At 43.2% G+C, this 22077-nt stretch overlaps 1 protein-coding gene across 1 annotated transcript; it reads right to left on the bottom strand.

Moving 5' to 3' along the window:
- Window positions 1-2790: 2790 nt before the first annotated feature.
- Window positions 2791-20656, bottom strand: LOC128350890 (pulmonary surfactant-associated protein D-like). Its single transcript, XM_053309737.1, has 7 exons — window positions 20461-20656; window positions 17798-17914; window positions 14245-14352; window positions 12324-12440; window positions 9648-9764; window positions 8702-8785; window positions 2791-6309 (listed from the first exon to the last, which is right to left on the bottom strand). The coding sequence occupies exons 1-7, from the start codon at window positions 20654-20656 to the stop codon at window positions 5933-5935; spliced, it is 1116 nt and encodes a 371-aa protein (XP_053165712.1). The 3' UTR covers window positions 2791-5932.
- Between the last annotated feature and the right edge of the window lie 1421 nt (window positions 20657-22077).

Genomic DNA, 22077 nt, shown 5'->3' with positions numbered 1-22077 from the left:
TCAAAATAAAGTGGATGGTGGTAGCCTACTTGAATCCCTTACAGTCAAGGAATCAACCCCAGTGAACTTGCACCTCCTCCTCTGGCTCTGGTAGGAGTCCTGACAAAAGGATTGGTGCATCTTCAGTACAAGGGAAAGTTAAAGCATTTGGGGCTTATTCATTTAGAAGACAGACCACTTGAGGGCATGCATTATGAACAGTATGGGGAGAAAATATTTGCCTAACTCTAGAATTTGGAGTCATCCCATGAAATTAAGTGCAAGACTGACAAAAGAAAGTATTTCCTCCTATAACACAGAATTAATTTATGAGATTCAACCATAAGGCTTGGTGATGAGATTTTTTTTTTTTAAGGATTAGATAAGTTCATATATATCAAGCTCCATGTGAATATATCAACAACTATTAACCATGGTAGTTGAATGGAAGTTTCATGTTCAGAGGCAGGGTTACTTTGAACACCAGATGCAAATAATACAGCAGGGACAGCTGTTGTATTTATGCTTGCATATGAGCTTCCCAGGGGCATCTGGCTGGCTGCTGTGGGAAATAGGAAGTTGGACTATATATGGTAGAGCTGTGCACATACAATAGGGGAAAAATACAATAGGAAAAAAACCAAGATCCAAATCCGATCCGATCCAATTTTGAAAATACCAGAATTGGATTGTTGGGCCCCTGCAGGTGTTGGATATCAGTTGGAGTTGGATTTCCATTCAGAAATCCAACTTGACATTGGATTTTTCTCCATAGAGGTCAATGGGGGAAAAAATCAGGAAAAATAAAGAGCTGGGCCCAGGACTCCAAAATTCAGTGGAGGTGAAATATAAGATGGAAAGACTCTATAGTCATTTTGAAGTGAATCAGACAATCCTGTAATTTTTAATAATTTTATGTTTTGTTTTACGAGGTATTATTGTGCAAAAACATCTATTCACTTTGGCCAAGTGATGTTCTTGCACATGTGCATCATTCTGGAAATAATAGCATGGTGCTGTTGTGCAAGAACACCTCAGAAAAAAATCATTAAAAATTGCAGGATTGTTCCATTCACTACACGGATTACTGCTACCTGTACTTTACATGTGCCAAATTTCAAGTCCTAGGCCTAACCCTTTATTGTTCCTGATTTTTTTCCCATTTCCCCATTGACCTGTATGGGGAACAATCTGGTTTTCTTCGTGTTTCAAAATGGTCATTTCTGCCACTTTGTGCTTCCGACAGGAATTCTGGCAATTATGATCCAATCCAGTATTGGACTGGAATTTGGCTAGTTTTTTCACTGCTTGCAGCAAGGTCAGATCAATTCCAACATTGCCGATCTGACTTTCCACAGGCCTACTATATGCAGCTTGATCTGAACTAGCCAGACACATGTTAGTAAGTCAGTCCATCAGTCCCAAGCATCTTTATTATAGTACAAACATACATTATTTCAAATACTCATGGAGGTTGTTCACATGTCTGGGCAGGCAGGGCAATGGGCTGGTGGTGGTGGGGAAGGCTTGTTTCACTTACTCCCCCCCCCCCAATGGGCAACTGGCCTTGCTGCAAGTGCAGACTGGCCTCCGGAGATCCCACAATGCACTGTGTGACATGCACAATGCATTGTGGGATTCCCCCAGGAGGCAGGCTCTCTAGGTGCCCATCTCTGTGTGCGGTCAGGCTAGAAGCAAGCCAAGGTAGCACACGAGCAGGAAGCTAGGGTTAAGTGAGTGCTTCTGCCCTTAACCTCAGCTAACAGCCAGGCTTCAAAGCCAGGCTAGGTGGTTCTCACAGACAGCCGAACCCAGGCTGGGCTTTCCTAGCCTGAGTTAGGCTGCATGCGAGAACAGCCTCATGGTATGACATGCTTACAGAAGTTAGGCTAAAAAGCTTTGTACAAAATATCCATATGACCAACAGCCACTTACTTCTTCTGTCTTCCTAACAGTTGTCCAGCACTTATCTTCAGAGTCACTTCTTCTTCTCCCCTAATTGGCCTAGGAGACTTATTAAGATCCTGTAAATTGTATTTCTGCTCCTGCCCCCACTTTCCAGATTTTGTTGGCACCAGAAATGGCCATTTCTGTTTTGAACAACCATTATTTGCCTGAGGCTCCAGAACCACAGTTCCTGGGACAGCCATTCATATAATCTGCTGTACAGATTCCAGTAAGGATATTCCACCCCCTGTGCAGGTATGGACACTCAGGAGTGAAGGGTTTAGCAGGAATAGTCCCAAAGGAATGGAGCCAGAACTTGGAAGTAACAGCAGTGACATAATTTGCAGGAGGCATAGCCAAGTCTGGGGAGGCAGGCAGAGACTCACAGAGACTCACACTAGGCAATAGATAGGGTATTAGATATTGCAGTTTGGCTAATGCAGGTAGTGAAGTCTCTCACATTCAATTTGGTTTGTTTTCCACTGAGGAAAAATTATTGAAGAATCCCTTGTACAAACTAGTTGAATGTGCATCCAATTATTCATCCTGTTGCAAATGATGGAGTAGGAAGTCACATCTATATGCAGATACACTTTCAGATATGCATCCTACTGAAAGTAATAAAGTTGTAGCTAGAATGCGACCACATTTGAATTCACAGTCCTGTGCACACATCTTGTTTACATTGCTATTTGAGACCCAAGGCAGAAAAGCAGAAAAATCTGAAAATAAAAGGGACAGATTTCATACAACTCTAATTGGTATCATGATTAAGAACTTTCTAGTATGCCTCCATCTTAAAATAAACACTCCTGTAAAGGCTTGTTCATACCATGAAAAATACTTTTCTTTACCAGAAGACAATCTCTTTTAATGAACATTTTGTGAATAATATAAATATAAAAATATCCTGTGCATGTAAAAATCCACCCACCCATATAAAAAGTGATGCCCCATTCCATCTTAGCAAACATCATTCTGCAGACTCCAGATCTGGAAACTTCCTTTCTCTCTCTCTCTCTCCCCCCGAATATGTATCTCAAAAGGAAATGGATGATGAATATTTATTATATATATTGATAGGTTATTTATAGTCCCAGCAATGTACATAGTACTTTACAGAGGAATACAAGCAAGAAGACATGCCCTGCTGCAAGCGGCTTACAATCTACATTTCAATAGGGAGATACCACAGGAGGAGGAGAGGGGAGGAAAGACAGAGGTAAGGGGGCAGAATATGTATGAGTGATGTTTACATGTACCTAGTTTCAGTAGGGAGTGAACATCACTAAAAGAAAGTAGATGTGAAGTCAAAGTATTAACAGAAAAGGAGAGGTCTGAAGAAAGAGAGAGGTGGTACCACATAGGTATTCCAGGCACATGGGGCAGAATTATACAAGTGAGAAGGAGATTTTGAAATTACTAAAGTTTTAAACTGCTGTTGACAAGAGTCTGAAGAAATTTTAAGAGCCACATTAATTCTAAGTAACATCAGAAATAGCATTAGGACCGTTTGATGATGAGTTGAACATTCCCTTCTGAATATGAAGATAAAACTGGTAACACTTGCCACAGGAGACATCTTGTGGCCAATAGGATCATTGCAAAGCATGACTTGGCTTTGCCTACACTGCGGATTAACCTTAGGAAGGAACCTGCTGGTGATACCCGTGTTCCAGTTTCTAGCAGCTGTGAAGCCTCTTTATTTTTCAACAGCTCACTTGCTGTGGTGGCATCTGCTCTCCCCTGAGACAAATACATGAACCTATCAAGCTGCCTTTTCATATAGCCCAGTTCAGCCTGCACTACTGCAGTGCCTGACAGCCTTTAAGTGGAGATTCCAGGGACTGAACCAATGCCCAAATTATGGGGGGAAAGGCAGGAGGGCCTATAATGAAATCCACAAGGCCTCTTCCCTTTCCTCAGTTTTAGCACTAGAATTCAAGCCCTTGTAGCTTTCTAAAAATAATTGTTAAGAGAGACAGTGCAAGAAGTAAGAGGGCAAGCCCCCCCACCCTTGCCTCACTGGAATTCATGCACTTGGATAAACCCAAGTCCTTCTGCAGGCAAAGCATATACCCGCCCACAGGGCACAAGCTGAACACACACAGAAGTTCAAGGCTGGGGCGGCGGGGGAAAGATGTTGCCAGGACAAGGCAAGGAGATATTGCAGGTACCATTCAGGGATGGTGAAGGTGATGCTCTCAAAATAACGGCTTTTTGCAATGTACAGTTGAATGTTTCCATGAATATTTCAGTTGCTAGTCTGTCCCTCTCCCCCATGAAACCAACATATTGGGAGATAAGCATGTGCAAGAAGTGCAATGGTTGGGAAGGGAGCCCCTCCTTTCTTCTGGACGGTGTACAGGCTGAGTGGGAGTTCTTTTCTATAGACTGTAAATGTGGCCATCTGATTACCATGAATGTATATATCACTATTATCTTGCCTAAAGTGTGACAGGAGTCAGGGATTAGACAAGAGGCAGGTTCACACTTGAAAGCATGATTTGCTGCAAAGTTCAAAGGCCTATTCGTGGATATATTTAACATTAAATTGCATACAGATATTGAGAGTATCACCTTCACCATCCCAAAATGGTGGTGGTGGTGGTGGTGGTACTATTACTACTACTACAAGTATTTATATACTGCTTTTCAACCAAAGTTCTCAAAGTGGTTTACACAGAAGAATCAATAATAAATAAAGATAGTTCGCTGTCCCCCAAAGGGCTCATAATGATATCTCCTATTACAAGAAGAGCTTTAATGACTGTGATTGTTTCCAGAATGGGAAATTGTCAAGTGTTCAGGCTCAAGGGCAGACAGGTCTCTTGGGAACGGGACAGGCCCGAGGTAGGTTGGAGGCAAAAAGGTTGGTTGGAGATGGGCTCAGGGGCATAGCGATCATTGAGCACGGGGGGACAATTGTCCCCAGGTCCCAAGGATATGCCCCCCACCAAGGCTCACCCTCAACCAAGGTGCCCCTTGCCCCCTCTCACGAGACAATGAGGCATTTTATGCTGGCTGGGGAGGGATGGACTCCTCATACCAGGCAATGACCCCTCACCTGATTCTGACATTAGACACAAAGGGGGACGGGGCCAGTGCCAAGAACAGGGCTAAGATATCCATGGTAGAGTTTCATTTCCCCTGTCAGCAGCTGGTGGAATTTCTGGAAGGAACACCCAGGAGGCAGGGCAGCCACTGGTCAAACTTTGTTCCCTGCCCCCCACCAAGCTCTCTACCCCCCTGGATGTGTTGGTTGAAGGTCAGCAGTCTGTTAGGCAAGAGGAGAACCAGGTGGTCTCCCCCAGTGGTGAGCTGCCTAGAATAAGGAAGCTAGTAGGTCTGTGGGTCTTCATACTTGTTGGTTGCTAGTACATTGGAATAGTGCTCCCATAACAACAGACCTCCCAGGCCAGAGGACTATGGACTAGTATATAAATCTCCCAGTTGGAACTATCTGCTCCCAGTTTGAGCCCTGCAGTGCCTGACTGAGGTTCATTCATCTGCAAGGTGGGCTTTAGAGGATAATGCTCTCCAGATATTTGTGTGTAAGAAACAGAAATGTCAGTGGGAGCTGTGAGAGAGAGGGGCGGGGGAGAGAGAGTGTATTTTTAGGAATCAGCTTATAGGTTCTGCTTGTATATTTGGAAATAAAGTGAATATTACAATTATGTCTCAAGAGCCCTCTCATTGAAACTATACATGGTAGCATGGCCATGGGTACTTCTTGCCATTCAAGTGAATGAGTAGGTGTACAATGGTACATCCTTAAGAGATTTAGCATGTGAACTGAGGTTGACTGCAAGAGGGGAGCTGTTTTGATTGGAACACTTGCTAATTGGCTATGTTATGCATGCATACATATTGACAGACCTTCCTCACCAGAATTGTGTGAGGAGTAACAAAATCATAATTGCTTCAATGTCTACTATAAAAAGGGAAATGCAGTATTAAAACGTGTGGTCCTCGTAAGTGAGTTGAAAGCTGTATGAAAGGTGATCTAAAATTCACAGAGTAATAGCCTCTTCTCTCCACAGGACTTGTCATTCCACTTGCCGTTCACATAGACTTCCACACAGTTCTCATTCCCTTTATCATTGTTGGGTTCTCCTGGCAGCCAGTTGGAGTAAACGAGGGCATCACCATTCAGGTACTTAAACTTCCCCTCAGTCTGGATATCGGTGATCCCAAGAAATACTGACTTATTATGGCGAACAACTATCTGTTGGATTGCAGCATTCTCAGCAGCATTTCTGGGGGCAGCGAGCTGGCCACCAGCTTGCAGACATTTTTGCTTCAGGTCATCAAAGGTGCCTTCGTAGCCACTGGTTACAAACACTTTGTTGCCAACAATTTGTCCACTTGGGAATACTGCAACTGTAAAAAACAAAAGGGGGACATATCCCCATGTCAGGATGATAATCAGCCATTGTAATTTTTGTGAATCCACCAGGCAGATGTGTTGTTATCCAGAGAAAAATCTAGAATATGGAGACCAATGCCTCTCAGCATGATTTTAGCAACATGTTGTTTCAGAAGGAATCCTGCCATTTACAGAAGCGAAAGAACCCCCAAGCCTAGTCCAGTGATAGGGGTGTGCATGAAACCGGCTGGCCCAGTTCAGTTCAAGAAAGGACCAGACTCGAACTGAACCAGGCCAGTTTGGTCCAGCACCCCCTCAACCCCCGCCCCCCCCCCGGTTCAGTTTGGTCTGGGGGATTCACGAACATTTTTTAAAAAATAAATAAATAAAATTATGTACCCCCTTCAGGGGAGTTGTTGGAGGTGTGTGTGGGAAGTCTGTAGAGGTTCCCCCTCCCCCCCCGTCAGCCTCCCTTACAGCCCAAACTGGCCTGTTTGACTGGCTCTTCGGCCCGTTCAGGCCTTCCCCCTCCTGCACGGTGGCCGTTTTGGAGGCTGCCGCACCTGCAATTGGCCTCTGCATGACCCATGCCACACAGAGGCCAATTGCGCAGGCACGGCAGCCTCCAAAATGGTTGGAGGGGATGGTTTGGTTCGAATCTGGGGATAGTTCGGTTTGACCCCGAACTGTCGAACCGGACTGTCAAACCCTAACCTGTTTGCCCATCCCTATCCAGTGACAACCAGTATGAAAGTGAATGGTTGCAGTGACTATGGTCAGACCACAACAGGTTTATGGAGGCTGCGGTTTTGAAATTCAAATTTAAATGTTGCATTGGCCTGTATGCTTCCTTTCTAGGTCTTTGTAAACTGCTTTGATTATTTTGTAGAAATGCAGTAGCTAGATTTTTAAAAAGTAGTATTGGAGCATCTGTATAAATAGCTAATAAGGTATTGACAAGGGATATATCATCAAGACACACTTGTTTTCTCAGGCTTTTAACTGAAAGTAATTTTAAACTGTTTAATTGTTGTTATCATTTGAGATGGTTTTGACTTTTTATTCCATGGAATTGTTTTAATTGTTTTTACTCCGTTTTATATTTGGTGTGTCTTATATTGTGTACACCACTTAGAGATGCTCATATCTCTATATAATAGAGTATATAAATATGATCGATAAATATTATCTCTATATAACATAGTATATAAATGTGACAGATAAATAAATAATATTTTGCACAATTCATTTGTTTGCTTAATAGGCCTGTGGTATACTCAGGGATTTGCACATATACTGCTGCAGCTAGTTCTCTAATGTTATGCATGTGACAAATCAGAGGCTAGCCCGATTTTCTCCCATCGTGTGAACCACCAGGCTTGGCTGCGAGCCCGGTGGTTCGTAAGCGGGTCACCTGCTACAGTACCCCTCCCCTTAAACTGGGTTTGCAGAGCAAGCACTCCGCAAACCCAGTTTTTAAAATCGTGAGTAGCCGCAGCGCGGCTCTGCGGTGCAGCTACTCACGAGGAGACCCCTGACCGGGAGGCTGAAAAGCTCCAGCATGCTGGAGCTTCCGGGGGCCACATGGCCTCCGATCCTCCCAGCCCCTACCAGCTCTGTAACAGAGCCGGCAGATGTGTGGGCGGCCAATCCGGCCGCCAGGACTGCCGCCCTGCTCATGTGCGGGGACAGCGGGCTAAGTCTGCTCTCCCAGCTAATCCCCTAGAGGCAAAGCTTTGCACTGGTTCCCATGGTGATATGCTCCCTGCCTCTTCCCCACATGATACACTACCTCCTCCCCTTGTTCCCCATGGCACTCTCTCTCCCCATCCCCACATAATGCTCTTCCTCCAAACCATCCCCCCAGCTCACCGGAATAGAGTGTGAGAGGGATGCAGTGGTGGTGGGTGAGTGACAGCAGCAGACAAATGGGGTGGTGGGATGCGATGGTGGTGACAACAGCTCCTCCACCCCCCTTGGAGGATGGGAGAAGGAGAAGTGGCTGCTTCCTTCCCCCATATTTGCTGCAGGAGAAGTCATTGCTGGGGAGTGTGGGAGGAAGTCCATTTTGCCAAGCAGAGGATGGAAGTATGCCATGGTGCTTCAGGTCTCCCATGCTGCCACTATCTTCTCCCAGCTGCTCCCCAGCTGCAAATGGGACTGTCTGATGGGGCAGTCCCATTTGCAGATGGGGAGGTGGGTGGAAGAAGGCAATGACTGTGCAAGAGACTTGTGCACTGCTGCCTCCTCCCAGTGCCCCCCTCCTCCATAAGGATGTAGGACTTGTCAGACTAACTTGGCTGACCCCTGAGACCAGCTCTGGCCTTGAGATGTTCTGTTTAGGAATCAAACAGACACAGACATTTTTCAAAATACAGTCACTATTTGGCTATTATCATATTTTACCTTTTTGGTATTTGGAGAAACTGGCTTGCAGAGCTTTGAGCTGCCCTTCCAGGGTGCTGACTTTGTCTTTCATAAGGTTGACCTCTGAGAAATAATAAAATGATCATATTTTGTGAAATGGAATACTGTAGTACAAGACAGTGGAAGACATCGTATTTTTATTTTATTTTATTACATTTTTATACTGCCCCATCCAAAGGCTCTGGGCAGTGCAGAACAAAACAAAAACTGACAATCAATCATTTAAAACAAGCAGCTTAAAACAATAAAAACAAACTTTAAAACAGTTTGAAACCATTAAAAACAGAAACATTTAAAAGCAGTTTAAAGACCCTGGAAGGCCAGACCAAACAAATAGGTTTTATTCACAGAGCAGGCCCTACGCATGTTGCTGTCTGAAGCAGGTGGTTCAAAAGATAAGTGGCAATCTAAATGGCAACCTCCACAATAAAACTGCCATCGTAAATTCATTGATAATTTGCTGCACTTTAGTGATACTCCAAGTTGGAAGCCTGAGGTATTTGCTTCACTGTGCTGAACGACGGTAGGGTGGGTCCCACTTGTTCATTAATGTGCATTTGCTATCTTTGGAAATAAATATTTGGCTGCATGGAAGCATACAAATATCACCCATTCCTTAGCTCACATGTCTAATTATGGATAATTTTGCTGAATGGACTGAAATATACTAATGCTGGGGCTGTGTGATTTTTTTAAAAAGTCAAGAATGGGGTCTGCTTTGATTTGCAATCAAATTCCCATTATCCACTGGTATTTTTCTAATTAATCTGTGCTTCAGTCTTCACAAGGATTGTGAAAATCCCTTCCCACCACAAAGGGCATTGCATAGGCTCCGCAGCAAGTTAGAACTGGCCACTGTTAAACTCATTCCTAAGCTTCATTCATTGAATCTCTTTTAATAAATAATCAGAGGCTGTTTCCTTACCTGAGAGGCCACTATCTCCCTTTGTCCCTCTTTCACCCATGGAACCTTTATCCCCTTTTGACCCAGGGGAGCCTGTTCTCCCCTCTGGCCCTTGTGCACCGGCTGCTCCTTGTAATCCTATTTGGAGACAAAACTTGCAAGTTAATTGGCAGGGGGCTGCTCTTACCCTGTGTTTGTATCTGTGGACCCATTCTTATTGAGCCTAATTACATTTTATTTATTTATTTAGTATATTCGTACACCACATCTCTAGGCAATTTACAACAGACATAAAACAAATTAAACCAGAAATTAAAACCTTAAAACAATTTAAAACTACATGTCTAGTTAAAAAGCTTGGGTGAATAAATGTGTCTCGAGAGCCTTTTAAAAAGCTGTCGGAGATGGGGAGGCTCTTTTTTTGATGAGAGCATTTCAAAGCTTCAGAGTGGCAACAGAGAAGACCCATCTCGGTAGCCACAGGAAGAACTGCTGGCAACTGCAGATGGACCTCTCCAGATGACCTCAATGGGCGGTGGGGTTCAGTGTTCCCTTTAACAGGGATTCCCAGATGTTGTTGACTACAATTCCCAGAACCCCCACCAAAGGCCACTGCAGCTGGGGGTGGTGGAAGCTGTAGTCAGCAACATCTGGGAATCCCTGTTAGAGGGAACAATGGTGGGGTTCACAGAGAAGATGACATTCTCTTAAATACTCCAGGCCTAAGATGCTTAGCACTTTATAGTTTATAACCAGCACTTTGTATTTGGCCCGGAAACATATTGGCAGCTAGTGTGGTTCTTTTAATATAGGAGTAATATAGTCTCTTCAAGATGATCCAGAGATCAACCTGGCCGCCGTGCTTTGAACTAATTGCAGTTTCCAGACTATGTCCAAAGGCAGCCCAACACAGAGTGCATTGTAGTAATCAAGTCTGAAGATTACCAGCATAAATGTGTTATAGATATTGTTCCTTGGTGGATCTTTCTGCTTTTTGTTGTGGGTTTATAGATACTGGTATGCGCAGTTTTTGCTTTGTACAGAATCAGACCATTGGTTCATCTAAGCCAGGGCTGTCTGTTCTGACCGATAATGTCTCGCCAAGGTCTCAAGCAGGGGGTCTTCCCTAGCCCTGCTTCCTTATATCCTTTAAATGGAGATGCCAGGGACTGAATTTGAGACTCTCTGTATACAAAGCAGGTGTCCTAACACCGTGTTATGGACTCATCCCTGTGGTTCCAGGTGCACATGATTGGGTGGCCACAGGAAGAAGCTGACAGAATACAGGAATTCCATACAATGCACTGAACAGACACATTAATTATCCTCCAGTTTCTGACATCTATCCATAGCCAGATTCAAGATTTTATCACATGAGATCATGTGAGAGGTCTTTCTAGTATATCTGTGTGTTCTATCTTTTCCAAGTAAGGAAAATAAGCATATTTGTCAGTAACATTATTAGTGGTAAGCGGGGAGACTGAGTGATTGCTATGCTCACAAATAATGCAAGGCATGGACCAATTTTTACAGGAGTCAGTTTATGAAAAGTAATTTCAAAGTTAATAAAAACACATATAGAGAGAAATAATAAAGATAAATATTTATTCATGCTTGCTTGCTTATGCAGGCTCATGTTTCCAAAACAGATTCATATTTATATAACCATAAAATTCTATATTATCACTAAATGAGCTTTGGTACCATAGGGTTCCCTCCCCAACTTTTTGGACAGAAGCTCTGTGCCTTTATTAAACTGAAATCAACAGGAGAAGCCTTCCCTCTTCACTGGATCTCTGTGCTAGCAAAGGCTATACCTGTTGATGCCTACTATATGCAGCTATGAAAGGTACAGAACCTTTGGATATATATTTATTTTTTTTTAAAGGTGAAAACCTCTGAGTGGCACGGCTTCTATTGCCCCATCCTGCTTTCCACCACTAACTCTTTTTGTTTTGGACTATGTCCTCAGTTTTCCTGGGATCCTCAGAACTATTTCTTGGGCATTTCCACATGTTGGTTTAGTTTGCCTTTTTCTAAGTTTCTGTCTTAATTAATGATGGGCTGTCATGCAGGCTTATTGTCTCTCTGTGGTTTGGGGTGCTTCAAGAGCACCTTCCTTGTGCCATGTTTTGAGCGCCACCTGCTGGCCAGCACTCACTTTTTCTTTTCATGACCACTTTTAAGTGATACGCTTGCTGATAGTAACAAATCTGAATGAACATTAAGCTACCATTTGGATCATTGTATAAACAGTCCTGCTGGATGAGGGTAAGGTCTATCTAAGCCCAGTGTCCTGTTTCCAGCAGTGACCAGCCAGATGCTTCTAGAAATCTTACAAGCCTGCTTGTTTCCAGCATCTGGTATTGAGAGGCATATTTCTTTTGTACATGGAGATTCCATTAACACTCATGGCTCATACCCATACAAATACGAAAATGACGAATATTTATATACCGCTTTTCAACAAAATTTCCCAAAGCAGTTTACATAGATCTAAATAAATACATAAATAAATAAAATCTGCCTAATGGCTTTTTAAAAGCCATTAGGCTTTCAGACCATCACATCTTATGGCAGCAGATTCCATAGGTTAATTATGAAGTGTGTGAAGAAGTGCTTTCTTTTGTCTGCTCTGAAGCTTTAACGCTTTTTCTTGGCTAGTACATTCAAAAGAATGTTTTGTGCATCACTTACCTCTGGCTCCAACATCTCCTTTTTCTCCCCTTTCACCCACTGACCCTTTGTCACCTTTTGGGCCAGGGGCTCCTGTGTTGCCTTGGGGGCCTTGCATGCCGGTGGCTCCTTTGGGTCCTACAGAAATATTGAGCAATTTAGATAAAGGGGGAGTGAGGAATCTAGCATTGATTCTAACATAACACTGCATTTCTCCAAGGGCAGTAGATCTGATATCCTGGCTTTCAAGGAACTGGTGGCTGATTTGGAAAAACTAAGCAAGGAGTGGTTAAAAAAACCACCCACAAATGTAGGACAAGTTCAACACAGATTGCAATCTCATTTCAGAATGGAGCAATTACTTTACACTACCAAAATCACACCTGCCAACTGGCCATTGTTTGTTGTGTCACAGAGGTGGTGAGAATAGAATCCTTTCACCTTTGCTAGTTTTCTATGTGTACAGGGCTGTCCTTAGGGACCCCCCCCCCACTCTTTTAACCTCCATTGGAATTAACTGGAAGGGGGCCCCACACTGGCTGATTTGCCCCAGGCCCCGCCCCCCACCAGGGCTCTCTAAGGACAGCCCTGCATGGAGAAGCAGCTTGCCTAGAGTGTGAGAGGCTGTTAGTTCAAATCCCAGCTTGCCTAGTCTGGGAAGCCGGTGTGCTTCCCAGCCTGTGCCTAGTAAATACATTTGTAGTCACCTATCTTGGGCAGCAGCAATATAGGGAGGTACTGAAAGGCATCATCTCATACTGTGCGGGAGGAGGCACTGGTAAACCACTCCTGTATTCTACCAAGAAAATCACATGGACTCGACAGCACAATCTTTCCTTTTCCTAGTTATCTATGTGGGGGTGGGTGGGGTGGGATGTCGTATGGAAGATAACAGTCATGCAACACCACAAGCTTCCAGTAGTTTCAGCCCAGACAGAGATTTACCACCTCAATGAGAGCTAGCCAGAATATTCAAAGAAGGCTGGCAGTTGGCTTCTAGAATGCTGAAAGCCCTGTTGCTCAGGTGATGCTCTCAACAAGGGGATGATCGCTTAGGAGCTGCAATTCTCTTTGGTAAAGGCCGGTCTTTTCAGACTGCCAGCATCATGGAATGGCTGAAGTTCTCTTCACATAAGTGACTGGTTCACACTAAACTTTCTTCATGCAATGTGTCACAGGAAGTACTTCTAGTTTGTGTGAAACTGCCCTTGCCTAGATTTTTAACCTAATATCTGAACACTGGAACTGGAAGGTACGTGCAGAATTTCTGTGGACTGAATTAAATATGTGTCTTCAACTAGGGATGAATTCATAGTAGACCTCCCTTTGATAACTGCAGTTTGCTTGAAATGCAAAGATGCTGTCAGAAGTTGGCTGTCACAGATCAGACTCTCTTATGACCTCAGCCAGTTACTTAACAATGGGAGTCAAGTTGAGGATTATCCATCTACCATGTATTTCCTATCATTTAATTGGTTTGTGATAAGCCACCCATGAGGAATGTGGATAGGAAGGGGAAACATCAGATTTATAGACCGTTTATAGGCAACTGGGGGATACCCTGTCCTCTCCTAGGCTAATTTTGAAGCTCTACTTAACTAATCACCTCAACAACAGAGCTGGATGAATATTTACAGCATATATTTAAAACTGATGGCTGGGATCCAAAAATCTGCATTAGGCATGAAAAGTCTGGTTAAATGTTTGATCTCCCCCACCCACCCCCACCACCCTTTGAACAGCAGACCTCATGGGATGTCACAGATGGCTTTTGAAAGATCCCTCCATTTCACATGTCATGTGTACTGATGTTTGAGAAACACAAGACTAAAGCCCAATTGGTCATATAAAATTAGTTGTATGGCTACTTGGATCCTGGTCAGTGTAGGTGTGTGTATTTAATTTCTTAGCAGAAATTCAACTATTTAATGAAAAATGTTACCTGTTTCTCCTTTTACACCTTGTTGACCTTGTGGGCCACTCTGGCCTTGTGGTCCAGAAGGGCCACTGCTTCCTGGAGGACCCTGCAAGCCTCGGATTCCACGTGGTCCTGATTGAATGGAGTAGATTATGTGAATAGGCAGAGATCCATGCATCAAACAAGTTAGCCTATAACAATGTATCACAAATGTGTCAGGAGCTCTTGGACCTAGGAACCAGGAAATCTCAGTTTTGTGTGCTGCTATCCTGTGCAATAAGCCACTGAGATCACAGGCCAGGGTTCGCTGGGCTGAGATATGACTGCATGTGCAGGTAGCCCATTTTCTCCTTCTGATTAGGGATGTGTGAGCTCCCACTTGAACTCGCCCAGCTTGAGGGCTTGCCCACAAGCCGGACCAGGCCCGGTTTGGTTCAAGGTTGATCCAAACCCACTGGGCCAGGCCGGGGCAAGTTCAGGTTTTTTTTGTTTTGTTTTGTTTTAAATGGTGGACTTACCGCCATTGCAGGCCATTTTGGAGGAGCTGCACTTTTTTTTTTTTTGCAGGCCAGTGGGCATGCGCGGGGACCTTCAAAATGGCCACTGTCACTGCAGAGAGGTCCATAATGGGCTGAAAATGTCCAAAAATTGACCCAAAATGACCGGGCAGGTCGGCAGGGGGAGGGGGAACATCAGGAGACACACACACTCCCTGTGGCTGCAGCAGTATCCCTGAAGCCCTGCAATGGCAGTAAGTCTGCCATTTTTTATTTTTTACTTTTGGTTAAAAAAATTGTGTCTGTCCCCCATCCTGCCCCGAGCCAGGCCCAAACCAGTTCAGACTAGCACAGAACCAGACCAGACCCGGTTCAGTTCGAGTTAGGTTCTAATCAAACCAGGTTTTCCAGTTTTGTGCACACCCCTACTCTTGATCAGGAAGGACTATAAAGGTTTCCAGGTCAAGCTGGAATTTAGTCTGCAACAGCAATTACTTATGCTCATCCCACTCATTAAGAAAGGGGCATTAGTAATCATAATACACTGCTGAAGTAAGTGTTGCTATGCTTGGCAAGTTTAGTTCCTGATTACAATATTCAGCAGACTAAGGTGAACAGGATAAAAGCTGCTAAATTAAAATGTGCAAATTAAAATATAAACCTGATCACATTTCATAATCAAAATACATCACTTTATGGTTCAAAATAATTTCTTTGTTCACACTTTTTTACTGATGAAGTCAGATAAGGAAGACATGAAATACATATTTTCAGATTCTGATTAAGCAACACACATGCACACACACGCACACCTGCACGCGCGCACACACACACACACACACACACTCATCATCTATCCTTTCTAAATAAGGGAAAACAGTGTTTACACCCTGATTTGGGAAGTCTACCATTTTCTCTTGGTCAGTCAGGGAATATAGTTGTTCATATTCCCTTACATACACATGTTTTTCATTTTTTAGACACATTTTTTTTAGTCTGGCTTTTAGTAATCTTTGAATGTTTTATATTGTTGTTTTAACAGTTTGTTTTATTTTGTCTTTATTGTATTTATTTTTGTGAACCGCCTAGAGCCTGTGGAGTCAGATTGCATATTAAATAAATAAATAAAATAAATAAATAAAATAAAAAATACCAAATCAGCTAAGATATTGGTGAGGCCAAGTGTAGAGAGTGAGACCCCCTCATGAAAAATGGTATGGCCCTTCTTCCATGTGACACAGTTATATACTGCCCCTTTCCTTTTTGTTTCACTTGCCAGTGTGGCCAGAACCTAAGGGGTATATTCATGAGTCAAATGGGCCGTTAAAAAAAGCCAAATCTGGCAACAGAGCTTCAGACCCCTTTTCCTATCTAGCAAAATGGACAGAAATGAGCAGGAGCAGGAATTGGCAGTAACACTGGTGGGCAGGAGATGCAAGGAGCCGAACCTAAATGCAACTTAAGTCCCCCTTGCCTCAAACACTCCAACTTGATCTTTGCCTTTTAAAAATCTGCCGACCTGTGGTGTTTAGCATGTGCTTGGGAAAGTAGGGAACTGAAGGTAGTCTGGAGGCAGCTATTTCTTGAATGGTGGGCAGAGGGAGAAATGGTGGTGGGAGTTGGACTAACCATTACAGGGGGAATGGTCTAGGCAACTGGGGCCTATTCATTCTTCTGGCTCTTCTCCCAATTCTACAGTTCCAGGGTGATCTGGGAACACTCCCTCAAGGATAAGGGTTCTGCTGTTGAATGCCAGGTCAGTAAATACAAAAAACATCTCTCATTCATGATTTAATTGTGGATGAGCATGCTGACCTGGTATGTGTGGCTGAGATCTGTTTGGGTGAGTTCAATGGAGTGGGTCTTTCCCAGCTCTGCCCTCCAGGTTTCATGATCATACAGCAGCCCCACCTTGAGAGTCAGAGGGGAGGGGAGTTGTGGTAATCTATTGTGAATCCATTCCCCTTTCTAGATGTCCAGTTAGGCAATATCAGAATTTTGAGCCTTGAAGGTGAGCCTATGAGATATGATAGGGATTCTGTTGGTGTACCAACCACCCTGCTGCACCTCAATCTCTCTGCCTGAGCTAATGCGAGTGGTTCTGGACATAGTGTTGAGTTCCATTATTGTCTTGGGGGACTTCAAAGTCCATGCCAAGCCCCCCCCCCCCAGTAGGAGCAGCTCAGGACTTCATGGCCATCATGACAACCATGGGCCTATCTCAAATAATATCTGGTCCTACTCACATGGTGGGACATACACTGGATCTGGTTTTTGCCTACCAGGAACTGAATGATCTGCAGGTGGAGGAGTTTGATATAACTCCTTTGTCATAGCCAGATCATCATCTGGTGGGGTTTAGTTTGACTGCTTCGACCAACCTCTGCAGGGGTGGTGGACCAATTAGAATGGTCTGCCCCGAAGGCTTATGGATCTGCTCAGTTTCCAGACAGCCCTTGGAGAGTTTCCAGTGTCCAGAACTGATGACTCTATTGAGGCCCTGGTGAATCTCTGGAATGTGGAGACAGCCTGGGCTATTGATATGGTTGCTCTTAAACGCCTTCTCCGGCTTGGTAGAGTCCATTCTTCTGCTTGCTTCTCTTTGGAGCTTAGAGCACTGAAAGAACTTGGAATTTTATTGTATTTTAACTCTGGTAAACTGCCTTGAGATAATTATGACAGGCAATATAGAAACTGAACAGTTTAAAATAAACCCCATCCTGTTTAACAGGGATGGTCCAGAGCTTCTGGACCCTGCTTGAACATCGACCCTATTTTGTCGTTTGGAAGCTTTTGGGGATGGCCAGTTGAAAAGGTTAATGTGCCTTTAATATGATTGACAAGGTTAATCCATGTCTGCTATTGAGCTGGACACTAAGGGCCTTCTCCCCCACTCCAAGGCACACATCTAATACAAATGTTCCATCTATCCAGTGGGCAAGAGAGGCCTATAGCAAGGGTAATAAAAGCTTTGATGAACATACAGTTATTGTTGGATGCAGTGCATGCATGAGGTGAGTATTTTAACCCATTACATTGTAAAGTTAAGAAAAAAGGATTCCGTAAAAAATGCATCTTACCCATTTCTCCAGCATCTCCTTTTGGCCCTTTCTCTCCTTGGGATCCTTTTTCTCCTACTGGTCCAATTGGGCCCATTTTCCCTGGAACACCAACTATCCCTCTTGGTCCTTGCAATCCTTGTTTTATTAAAGAGAAAAAATGGATTGTGAAGTGGATGAGAAGCAACAGGTGCTTCTGGAGATAACAGAAAGCTGATGGATTACAGTCTAACTCTCTGCTTAGAGAAGTGCAGCATTATTATGAGCCCTCAAAAGTGTTAATCAGTCACAAGAAATAAAGTAGATTTAATCTTAGGCACATAGGAAGCTGCCTTATACTGAGTCAGACCATTAGTCCATCTAGCTCAGTATTGTCTACCCAGACTGGCAGCAGCTTCTCCAAGGTTGCAGGCAGGAGTCACTCTCAGACCTGTCTTGAAGATGCCAGAGAGGGAACTTGAAACCACCTGCATGGAAGCGGTCTTCCCAGAACAGTCCCATCCCCATACCCTGAAGGGAATATCTTACAGTGTTCACACATCTCCCATTCAAATGTAAACCAGGGTAGACTCTGCTTAGCTAAGGGGACAATTCATGCTTGCTACCACAAAACCTGCTCTCCTCGCATAACAACCTTGCACTATAATGAGCTAGAAGATAAAAATACTAAAAATATGGCATAACAATAAGCAATTTCCCTAATTCTAGATTTGTAGTCTTATCATCATTGCTAAATTGACTGAGGCCCCATATGGAATGTGGGCTGTGAGTGATGCCATTCCTTCTTATGAATGGTACAGAGGTGCACACACACACCAATGTGCTTTCCCCTCTTCTGTCTTTGCCTTTTCTGCTTGAAACCATGTTTGTTTTGGGAGGTCAATTCAATTCAAATCTGAATATTTGTCTGATCCCTTTACTGTTCACCTGAACAGTTCCTGTTCCCAACTGTCTGGCCCATTTGCAGGGGTCTCCGTGACATCAGAGAGGTGAAATCCACAGCAGTCAAAGAGACTGTGGCTCCTCGGGCCTGTATAATGTAGCAGTACAGAGCTCAAAATCACTCTGAGGGCCGCAGTTATATTTTTAGTAACAGAGTAATAGTAGTAGTATGTATGTATGTATGTATGTATGTATGTATGTATGTATGTATGAACACTTATATTTTTATTAACATTATTCTGATTGTTTTATGAACCTGAAAGCTGTGCAACTATATTAATTATGGGAAAGCATTTTTGTTACAGCTGTACTTTTCAATCCAGTTTCTGTTAACCCCGCCCCTTTCATCTCTGCATCCCATATCATGCTCTCTCTCTTCAGTTTCCAAATCTCTCTTACTGTTAACAATCCCTTCTTTTATCTCTCCAAGCTATATGCGCACACTCTCTCTCTCTCTCTCCCTTCCTCCTTCTCTCTCTCTCTCCCAGTGCAGATGTGCATAACCTTCCATTACTTCGCTCTCTTTTTGTTGCCCTTTGCATAGGTCTCTCTGAACCCCCCTATCTCACTTATAAAAGGATTGCCAACTCTAGCATCATTAGCAAAAGGGCCAAGAGGGACTGGAGTGTGCATATAACAGAAAGTATGAGTAACTGGAATAGAAATAAAACATTAGAGGGATGTATAAACTATCCTGTAGGCAAATATAATAAAGAGTGTGCATTTATTTGTCAAGATCACTGATCTATGAAAGTGTTTGACTAAGTGCTCTTGCTTATTCATAAAGTTGTTGACAATGTTTGAAAATATTATGAGGAATAAACATTTCCCAAGCCATTAGCACTGGAGAATTCATAGTAGACAGCAAAGAATGAATAAGTCAATGGCATTTTAACCAATAAAAAGAATTTTTAAAAGATGAAGGCAGGGAAGGGGGGGGGGGTGCTTCATTCTTCCAAATTAATTCAAAGGCTGTGCAGTAATGTAGTCAGATATCTCCTGGCTGCAACCAAAAGCCATGAGCAAGGACTGCTTCGCCATCACAAAGATAAATAAATAAGCTTTTGGTAAAGTAGCAATTTGCAAGTCACTGATCTGAGACTTGCAAAAGTCATTGGCTGACATGATGTGCAGCGAAATACTGGCACTACTGGCCTGCCAGTGGAAAGTGAGCCCTGACGGGATTATGCAACAAGATAGTGTGCAGCTCCTTAGAATAGCATGCAGACACCTGCAGAATGTCTGAATGTCAACTAATCATATGGTTGATTTATAGCTTTCATGTGCATTCCAGAGCACATCTGATATATAGCTGCAGTTCCCAGTCAGGAAAGTGATACATTATTTGTAAGCCAGTTTGTGCACATAGATCTCCTGGAACTGGGAGGGGCAACTGTATGTCTGCAGCCTCAGTCCCCTTTAACTAAATATCCAGTCCCAATTAATCTGAACCATATGAATGGTATGTATGAATAAGAACATAAGGCTTTGTGGAAATGCAATAATCCTTGAGACACTGAATTCCAAAGAGTAATAGTTAAGCATAACTGATGGATGTATCAAAGTGTATTTAGCAACATGGCTGAGGGGCCTCATGGGGAACAATTATATCCCCTAAGTCTTTTATGCACAGATTTTGTAGAACTGTATGGTTTGCAGAACCTTCTAATGTGTGAACCGAAAGCTGGAGCACAAGTGTTTAAGTTTCAAGTCTTTTGTTTCCATTGTTTAACTTTCCAGACCTTGCTCTCCTGTTTCCCCTTTCGGTCCTTGAATTCCATCCCTTCCATCTCTGCCTGGTAGCCCTTTCTCAGCTGGCCCACAAACCACCAGTGAGCAGGCATGCTGATCCCAGTTTCGCATAACTTGCTGTGGTGCTGGAGTTGTGGCTGGCGATACTTGTGAAACTAAAGCGCAAAATGTTAGAAGCACCAGCATGATTTACTGGGCTGACCTAGGAAAACAATAAAAGGGAGAAAAACAGTTGTTCAAGCCTAAGGACACAGATTACATGGCATATTTTCAATGCAAGCAGATGAAGGCTGTCTACATTGGCATTGGTTTGCTGTACTGTGTGGTGAAAGGATTTTTAATTGGCTGAAGCAAATGATTTTGTCCCTCTTCCACAGCCCTTTTAATTGTTTGCCTTTTGTTACATTTTTTTTCCTTTTGGCACAAGCATGCACAACAATTAAGCATAATAGCATTACTTATATTGTGTATTTCAAGTGCTATACCTAGGCCCTGCTTAGACCCTGGGTATTTAAGAGAACATGTTCTTCTCCATGAGCCCCACCGCCTGTTAAGATCATCTAGAGAGGTTTGTCTGCGGTTGCTGCCAACTCATTTGGTGGCTACTCGGGAACAGGCCTTCTCTGTTGCTGCCCCTGGACTTTGGAATGCACTCCCTGTTGAAATAAGAGCCTCCCCATCTCTGGCAACTTTTAAAAAGACACTGAAGACACATTTTTTCACTCAGGCTTTTAATTAGATTTATAGGTGTGTTGTTTTTTTTTAAAAAAAAAAAATAATGGGTTTAAAATGTTTTTAATAATTTAAATGATTTTAATTGTTAACTGATTTGATGTTTGAAATGATTTTAATTGTAAACTGCCCAGAGACATAGGTTTTGGGTGGTATAGAAATATTTTAAATAAATAAAATAAAAATATACTGGCTCCTGCCTAGGGAGGAAGGAGATTCTACCACCCTACTATGTATTTCCACACTGGGGCCAAAAATGGCTGGGAGTTCTCTGTGGTAAACACCAATGGGATGAGCAACGCATCCAGGCTACCAGATGAAGCACGAAGCAGCTATTTTAGAAAAGATCTCTTCATTCGGGATGACTTCACTGGATAAATTGCCTCAAAAAAAAATTAAATAAATAAAAGGGAGCATGAAACCCTGCTTTACATGGAAGAGAATAGCCCTCTTCACACTTTATTGGAAGAGATGCTGTACTTGTGTACAGCATCTCAAAACAGGGCCGGAAGTCCTGCCCCATCCCAGTCACTCACCCCCACAGCCTTTTGTTCATGGTTACTGAGGTGTTTGTCTGAAGAGGCAAATGCTGTATCTGTGAACAGGAGGCTGGGGACAGGGGATAGGACTGTACATGCGTACAGTGTCTCTTCAAATAATGTGTGAAGAGGGCTAGATAGTTGGAATTTTCTCTTCGTTTGTATAATGGTCAACATACTGCTGTATTGAATAAATAAAATTCCATTGTTTGATTTATATTCCATTAGGATTCTCAATTTTAAATCAAATTGAACAAACAAACCATCACCTATCCCCAAAAGTATGAAGGGGAAAGTGCCAGCAGGTGAGGAAAAAGAGTTGGATTCCCAGCTGGG

This window comes from Hemicordylus capensis, chromosome 3 (assembly GCF_027244095.1).
Source record: "Hemicordylus capensis ecotype Gifberg chromosome 3, rHemCap1.1.pri, whole genome shotgun sequence".
NCBI classification, from domain to species: Eukaryota; Metazoa; Chordata; class Lepidosauria; order Squamata; family Cordylidae; genus Hemicordylus; species Hemicordylus capensis.
Note: the sequence above shows the minus strand (reverse complement) of the source record. Positions and strands in the feature narration are given on the sequence as shown.